Source organism: Phragmites australis, chromosome 6, assembly GCF_958298935.1.
Source record: "Phragmites australis chromosome 6, lpPhrAust1.1, whole genome shotgun sequence".
Lineage (NCBI taxonomy): Eukaryota > Viridiplantae > Streptophyta > Magnoliopsida > Poales > Poaceae > Phragmites > Phragmites australis.
In genome coordinates, this window is record NC_084926.1 from 4,762,361 (window position 1) to 4,770,743 (window position 8,383).

The window sequence follows — 8,383 nt, forward strand, 5'->3', positions numbered from 1 at the left end:
CATCAGACAGAGGGATGGAGGATTGTGCACGTATGCTTCTGATTCTGGGGATTCAAATTCTCTGAAGTGAGAGAAGGACAGTAAATTGTGGGAGGAGCTATGATACCTCTAGTTTCAATACCGTAACACATGATACTATAGTTTAATTTATTGTACATGAAAATACTATAGTAATACTGTAGCGCTACATCTTATCCGTTTACTCTGATCGATCTAATGTCAGCTGACTTCACTGAAGTAAGAGGATCTGGTTCACTGATTCAGGGCACCGGGGATAGGCATCTTTTGAGTTTGGTGCTCGACTTGTTTCTTTACCTATTAAAGTATACTGGGTCTAATTAAAGACCTCGATTATACTAACTAGAGTCACTACCTACCCGTATGCGCGATGTACACTGATACTACGAGTTCCGTATCCTTTTGCAGCTGGGGAAGGATTCAGAGACGTAGACCTTAGAGATCGTCCCACATGCAACCTAGCATGCTTTTGATCGTCGAGCGTGCGAAGACTTGGTAACATCAAATCAAAGCATAAGCACACAAGCGAACAAGTGATTTACGACTGGTGAATTTGCTAATTCGACCTTGGAGGATCGGTCAACCTGGCTGCGTGTCGCTCGATCGAGCGAGAGTTCTTTCCCTGTAGACGCAGCACCGCAGACTCAAGTCGGGCACGTGGCAAGTGGTCGTAGCTTTATTATAACTAGCAGGCAGGGCCCACGAGCTGCCTACCGGTGGGCCACGCATAGAGTCCACTCGGCGGTGATTAGACAGAGGGCGACACGCGGGCCCCGATCTAACGCTCTCCCTTTGCAGTCGATCGAGTCGACTTACATTTCCTTGATTCCTTGCCACAAATAAATTCCCCCATCCCCAATCTCGATCCGTCCCCAGCCCATCTCGTTATAAAGGCACCCCTCTCCCTTTCTGTCTCCCTCACAACACACTCCTCCAGCTAGCTATTGCAGTGCGACCTCGAGCGGTTAAGCGACCTTTCTCCCTTCGACCTCACTGGCCAGTTGCCGGTGAGCTCGTACACTTTTCAAAGTCACACCCAGCTTAGCTAGAGCCTAGAGCTAGCTAGCCTCCTGCGAGAAGTGATCATCCCGGCCGGCGGCGAAGTACGACGACGAGGATGTCCAGCCGAAGGTCGTCGCGTGGCAACATCTCCGACGAGGAGATCAACGAGCTCATCTCCAAACTCCAGGCCCTGCTCCCCAGCTCTCGCCGCCGTGGCTCCGGCCAGGTACGTAGCTAGCGGGCAACCACGCATTCGCGCGCGCGCACCGTTACGTGTACGAGCACGCCGTATGGTGTGTACTCCATGCAGTAATTAAGCAGGTTGTTGTGCGCGTGTTTCGTATAAAACGTCGACTAATAATGCGGCTTGAATGCAGGCGTCGACGACGAAGCTGCTGAAGGAGACGTGCAGCTACATCAAGAGCCTACACCGGGAGGTAGACGACCTCAGCGACCGGCTGTCGGACCTCTTGTCCACCATGGATCACAGCAGCCCCAGCGCGGAGATCATCCGCAGCATCCTCCGTTCCTGATCACCTACAAACGCACGTACTGCCCCCGCCGGCGGGCTCGCCGTACGTGTGTCGTCAACGTCGACGACGATCGGCCGCCACGCCATTCTCCGGCCGGCCACGTAGGGGAGCTCCATTAGCTAGGGTATATATATCTACCAACATATATGTGTATCTTTCTTTTTCTTTCACCTCTCCCTAGATCTGAGATCATCGAGCTAGCTCCATATGAATTGTACTAGCTATACGCACGCGTATGATCTCTGCTAAGCTTCACTGGGTAGGGCATTAGCGCTAGGGCCCAAGCAAGCCTGTCCGATCCTCACATTAGCTCGTACTTCTCGTCTCCTTCAAGTGGTCGATCACTGTCCTCTAGATCTTCCTTTGATGTTCCCTGCTTGTTTCTCCGATCCCTGTAAATTTAGGCGTTGGTGGCTCGGATCGAGTTGCTCTCTACAGACAACCGACCGACCACTGCTACCTAAGAGGAAATTAATCATCATCACATGGTGTACTGCTCCAGCTTTTACCAACTCTAATTACTTGCTACGTACGTACTACCGAGAAATAGTTTATCTTTCGCTCATGGTTAAGATATGCAAGTGTTGTACATGTAGTCGCATGATGCCTGCCTCCCCTTTCACGGTTGCTTCCTCGCGCGCGCTCGATCGGTTTTGTCTACGCAGGCACGTGAAATGCCGCGTTTACTTGGAGAAAAAAAAGTAAGTACTACGTTACCTCTGTTTTCACTAATTTTTTACTATAGTAATTTTAATCTTATATTTTTTTACGACAAATTTATAAAACTTAAAGTATATAATACTATTTCATGATGAATCTATTGACATAAAAGTTATAAATATCTATAAAAAAATTTATAGAAAAAACTGATGCCAAATAAACGAAAACAGAGGAAGGAGCTCGAACGGACAAGTAGTAGATGGCCCGGCTGGAATGCATGCGTGTCACGCTTGCGTTTTGCGACTGTAGTGATACTACCATCGAGCTACTAACATGAATGTGGGCATAAGATCGAAGCACGGTTCAGTGTCTTGACAGAAGCCCGGCCCTAGCTGGCTATGTGCCGCTGCATGTGTCGGTCTCTCCTCCCACTTGGACTTGTCCCTTCTTTAATTCGCCTGAAAGAAATCGATGAGCGGATGAGGAAAAGGTTCGCGTCAACGGCCTCAGTTTGCTCGGCTGTTAGCGCTGTGTGGACACTGTCTTTCTTAACCAAGTTTCTCTCTCGCGACACGCGCCCCCACATGCCGTGGTCGATCGATCGGCGACCAAGCCCTGAGGGAGAAGTCACACTCCAGTGCCAGCAAAAGGCACCCCCGCCTTCTTGCCATCTTGCTTGCAGCGCCATTCATTTTTTCAAAAGCCTGGTGCAAGCTATCGTATCGCACTCATTTTTACTTCATCATTCGTTTTTCAATACTCATTACTTTTAACTATTTTATTTATTTTTAAATACTTATCACATTATTTTTTTACATAGTTTCTAATTTTATTTATTCAAAATATCTCTTACCCACCTATTTACGGTAGATCCTAGAATATTTAGACTAGTTTTTAATAGCAGCTCTATCTTTTCCGTTTAAAATTGGTACTATTTTTGTATGACCTGATATGTGTGTTTGATTGAGAGCGACGAGTATTGAAAAATAGAAAAAGTACCTTGTGTTTACTGTGTGAAATCTGTCAAGAGACATCCGATAAAATCTGTCAAAAGTTCGGCTGCACCGAACTAGAGAGAGCCATATCCAGCGCAGCAAAATAACGTGCACTTAGCACAACCCAGAACGCATACGACTCTTTCGTATAGTTATGAACAGTCTCTTTCGTCTGCAAAGACAGCAAAGTGTTATTTATGTACGCATGTGCCCTATCACAAAGTCTCGCTACGTCCGGCCGTTTACTTGCTGAGATGATGGCCGTGCATGCACCCGGCCGGCACCATGGCTAACTCTTGCAAGGAACCCCAGTTGCCACCAACATTAGTACAATCTACTACCCGCGTACGCTGAAGAAGTATGTTGGAAAAATAATTATATGAGACTATTCTCACGTATTTGAGAGCTAGAACTAATTCACAGTATGACATGTAATATTTATTTTATTTTATTTTTACTCATAATTTCCTTTGACTCATCATGAATTTTATGCGTCAAAGGATTAATTTCCACTTAGCTAGCTAGACCGCCGGGAACGAAGCAAAAAAAATATGACCTGCATTCTTTATTTCCACCGATCTTTCTGGGGCCATCGATCATGCACGTACTTGGCCAATGAACGCGTCGCAGGCAGGCAGCCGTGGATCGGTCGATTGGGATTTGGGAGTTCTTTTCCCGTTTGGATAGGGTTTTTTAGTTTTTTTTTTAGAGTTAGAAGTTACCTAAAGACGGCTGTCTTCTGTTTTAGTTTTGATAGTTTTTATTAATTGAGAAAGTGGTTGCAGCTAAAATAAACCAAAAGATAAGAAACAAATTCTAACTGTTTGGTTGACTTTTTTAGTTTTAAACTCAAATTTTATTATAAAAATTAACAACTAAAATTCAACATATATAGTCACCTACCCAAACAGATCTTTGTATTGGTTGAGAGCTACTCACATGTACAGCTAAAGCTAGAGTTGGTGGTACGCTAGAGCTGGTGGTACTTTGCGTTTGATCGATCTAAGTAGAGGCTAGCGAGCTAGGGACCGGTCACTGCAAAATTTTGCAGTAACTGCCACTGCAAAATTCAGTAACCGGTCAGGAACATATGTTACTGCACTGGGTAGCGTCGTGTGAATAAAACTATTGGACGTGCGTACGACCCCGCGGTCAAAAAATGTGAGGACCAGCTGCACACTGCTCCTAGTCAAGATCTGACCACTCAAAGTTAACGACTGCCAGAGGCATCTTTTCACATGAGAAAGCAGTTGGAGTAGTAAAAATCTCTGTCCGGCGGGCACACATCAGGTCTGGACCAGCCTATATACTATGCTGTCATCGCTAGCATGAACAGTGCATGCATGCCTCAGTAAAAATACACTCTCCGTTTACCCTTATCTTAGTAGTACATTACTTAGCAGTTTTGACTTTTTTTTTTGCAAATACTTATCACCTCTATATTTCATGAGATTTCATTTCTATTTTTACCCTTATCTATTCACTTGTGTTGGTCTAAACTACTATGCCATATAGTACATAGACAGAAAACTCAATAACATTGATTAAGAAAAAATGCATAGAAGGAGATTTTATTTTTTGTGAAGGCTCATAGTAAAGAATATAACGTTCCAGGACAACCCAAGGTAGCATTAGAGTGGCACAACAAGGCCCATTTCTGGCACAAGACAAATTATTTTCATCAGCTTCAATTTTGACAATTTTTTTAATCAGGAGCATTTTAATCGCTTCATGTAAAAATAATGATTAACTTGGTTTTTGTGCCATGTCCAAAGTTGTCAAATAAATGAGAACGGAGGGAGTATCAGACGTCAGAGAAATGTACACGCCCTTTCTTCCTCCAGTCCAGTAGTTGATCCAGTCCTCACCCTCGCTCGCCGATTCATGTTGTGAAGATCGATCGAGCCTTGCGTTGCATATTTCCGTGATTCTTCCCTGCCATCATCTATACCGAATCCGCTTGCACCTGCGAACGATATTCCTGACACATGCAGTTCTGCTAAAGTGTAAACGCCAGCTATCCCCTGCAGCTTTCCAACTAAAAATGATTGTCCCTTCTTTGACTCAACACACCACTACCACGAATACTTTCGCATGCATGACAAAGCTGCGACCTTTGTACAGTACCTGACAAATACGTTCTACAGACCACTCGAGATAGAAGCCGAGGAAGAAGATGACAGGAGGAGGGAGAGAGAGATTCACGGAACAACGTTCCGGTTTCTCGTTTTTGCTCATTCGATAGCCATTACAGTTTTAACATATCGGTATTTATACCGTTTGCCGGAACCCACACAGAGTGGCAAACTCACTCACTCTGTCCAAACGCCATGCCCTATGGCCCAACACCAACACACAGCACGCATACGGCCCAGGCCTGTCTAGTACATAACAATCCCCCCAACCCACGACTTGCCCTAAAAAACAGAAGCATCCTGCTGACACAAAGCACACTGATCTGCCCAGGTTGCCAATGAAGAAGGCAGTCCTTGCCATTACACCAGCCGACGAACCACAGCTTTGTGACCCCGCCGGATCAGTTTGCGCGCCAAGAAAGCCTCAGGAACCCGAACCTCCTGCAGAACAGCAATGGTGGGGAGAGAAGTACTTACAGGGGTATGAGGATCAATTGCTTTCTTGAGGAGGGATACATGGACCACTGGATGAATTTGACTACTTGGAGGCAGCTTCAGTTTATATGCCACCGAACCAACTTTGGCCAGCACCAGATAAGGACCGAAATACCTGAAGGCAAGCTTCTAACTGGAGTGACCTGCAATGGATGTCTGAATATAAGGGTGTAATTTCAGATAAACTTGATCCCCTACTAGAAAGGAAAGTTGTGATCTGTGCGTATCAGCTTGTAGCTTCATGCGTTGTTGAGCTCTAGTCAATTGTTGCTGTAACAGTTGTTGCATAACCCCTCTCTCTTTCAACCAGGAAGTGAGATCAGGAACAATGCTGTCAGACAATTGAACTATACCGAAATCTTTTGGTTTTCTGCCACATATCGTTTCAAATGGGGTAGTGCCCAAAGAGGTATGGTAGCTAGTATTGTACCAATATTCAGCAAGAGAGAGTCAATGAGACCAATTTTTTGGGGCAAGGGTGATCTGAGTACCTTAGATAAGCTTTAAGGCATTGATTTACCCTCTCCGTTTGGTCATCTGTTTCAGGATGGTAGGAGGAACTCATTCTCAATTGCACATTGGTCAATAGAAAGAGTTCTTGTCACAAAGTACTTGTAAATATTCGATCTCTATCTGATATGATAGCTTGTGGGAGGCCATGTAACTTGAAAACTTTTGCAATAGCCAATGCAGTGAAGGATGTTTGATGGCAATGAAATGAACATATTTTGAAAATTTGTCAACAACTACTTAATATATTGTCATAGTGATTAGAATATGATAATCCTTCTATAAAATCCAAAGTGACTATGGCCCATGCCTAATCTGGGATGGTCAGAGGCTGTAGCAGTCCTGGATAGGACACATGCTCAGACTTGGCATGTTGACAAATAGAACACTGCTGAACAAAGGCTTTAATGTGTGCTTTCATGTTAGTCCAAGCAAACAACCTTTTAATTCTATGATATGTGGCAAAAATAAAATAAAATTGAGTGCCCTTCAAGAGCACTAGAATGCAGTGAGTGAATGATATGTTACTGAATGTCATGATCTGATCTTACCCAGATTTATCATAACTTTGAACAATTGTATCAATCCAAGAAGGTTTACAAACTGATAGAGCAACCACTTCAGATTCAGCAAAACATACTAGCCTGAAAAGGGCATCAACAACTTTGTTGAATCGACCTTATTTGTATTAAATTTGAAAGTTGAGTCCCATCAATTTGGTGAGTGCTCTTTGTTGGAGAGGACTCTGCACTCTTTGTTCAGATAAATGAGTAAGACTCTTATGGTCAATCCTGAGTAGAAACTCTACATGCTGAAGAGTAGACCTCCAATGATCTATAGCTAATATAACTAGCCCATCAACCCGTGCGTCTGCACGGGCTAGCAATGTAAAGAACAGATATATTGTTAGATATTATGTTATATTTTATACTTTATATTGAAAGAATGCTTATGCTGAGAATATATCAAATTCTTAAATTTCATTCATATGTTATGCAAATAGAAATGTGAATCTTATTCTGAAATATTGGAAATTTTGATACCTGGTAGATTTGTTTATTGTATCTCGGCCGTAAACAATGACATTGACATGTCCGTTTTGGATTCCTTTTAAGTTGTGTTGTGTACGCGTGTTATTTGATTTGGAGCCTGGCAAGATCTAGCTCAGTGCTTTTGGCAAAATTGTGTATATATGATAATATAGTAGTGCATATAATTAATTTTTGTTAGTTGTTGTTGGACTTGGTTACGTGTTCAGTATGGTAAGTCAATTTTGATGACGGTGGGAGTTTAAATACCAAATTCGATGTATAAAATAGTATATTTTTTGTCATCAGGTGTTTGGGCTCGTTACGTTTCCACGATGCTCATTTTGATACGTGACATATTAATTTTGAAATGTGATATTGAGCTCACGGTATGTACAGATGAATATGTAATGGCGGAGGTGGGTAATTTAGAAGCAAGAAAATAGTTACTTTGGGATATGTTAGATTCAATGGTTAAGGATGATTAAGTCTACCAAATTGATGGCTATATGGTTTGCTTTTTTTTAAGGATTTTCTAGTATTTATCTTTTTCCTTAGCACGTCTCGTCTAGAGCCCCGTGGAGCTCCGGAGGGAGCCTCCAATTAGTATATATAAAGATGGCCAAACATTCTTTTTCATAGCCTGATAGACCTTGATTCCTCATACTGAGTGCTTTACTTAAATAAGCAATAAGATGTCCATTTTGCATCAATACTGCACCTATACCCTTGTCACTTGCATCCGTCTCGAACACAAAAAGTTTTGAAAAATCTGGCAGAACCAGTACTGGTTTATCTATCAGTCTTTTCTTCAGTTCAGCAAATGCCTCAACTGCCAATGCGCTCCAGATATAAGGTGATTTTTTCTTTAAGAATTCCGTGAGAGGTTTACTAATGAGACCATAATCCATCACAAATTTTCTGTAGTAGCCAACTAATACTAGAAAACTTCGTATCTCCTTCACAGAAGTAGGAATAGGCCATTGTTGGGCAACTGCAATTTTGTC

General features: G+C 43.0%; 1 protein-coding gene across 1 annotated transcript; it reads left to right on the forward strand.

Moving 5' to 3' along the window:
• Window positions 1-878: 878 nt before the first annotated feature.
• On the forward strand, window positions 879-2,065 carry LOC133920371 (transcription factor ILI5-like). Its single transcript, XM_062364990.1, has 2 exons — window positions 879-1,246; window positions 1,398-2,065. The coding sequence occupies exons 1-2, from the start codon at window positions 1,136-1,138 to the stop codon at window positions 1,551-1,553; spliced, it is 267 nt and encodes an 88-aa protein (XP_062220974.1). The 5' UTR covers window positions 879-1,135; the 3' UTR covers window positions 1,554-2,065.
• Window positions 2,066-8,383: the final 6,318 nt, after the last annotated feature.

What these genes read in the sequence shown, in the direction of transcription:
- LOC133920371 (XM_062364990.1), top strand. Translation starts at nt 1,136, where the DNA reads ATGTCCAGCCGAAGGTCGTCGCGTGGCAACATCTCCGACGAGGAGATC. An exon ending in GCCGCCGTGGCTCCGGCCAG is followed by an intron (nt 1,247 to 1,397) that starts GTACGTAGCTAG and finishes GCTTGAATGCAG; the next exon opens with GCGTCGACGACGAAGCTGCT.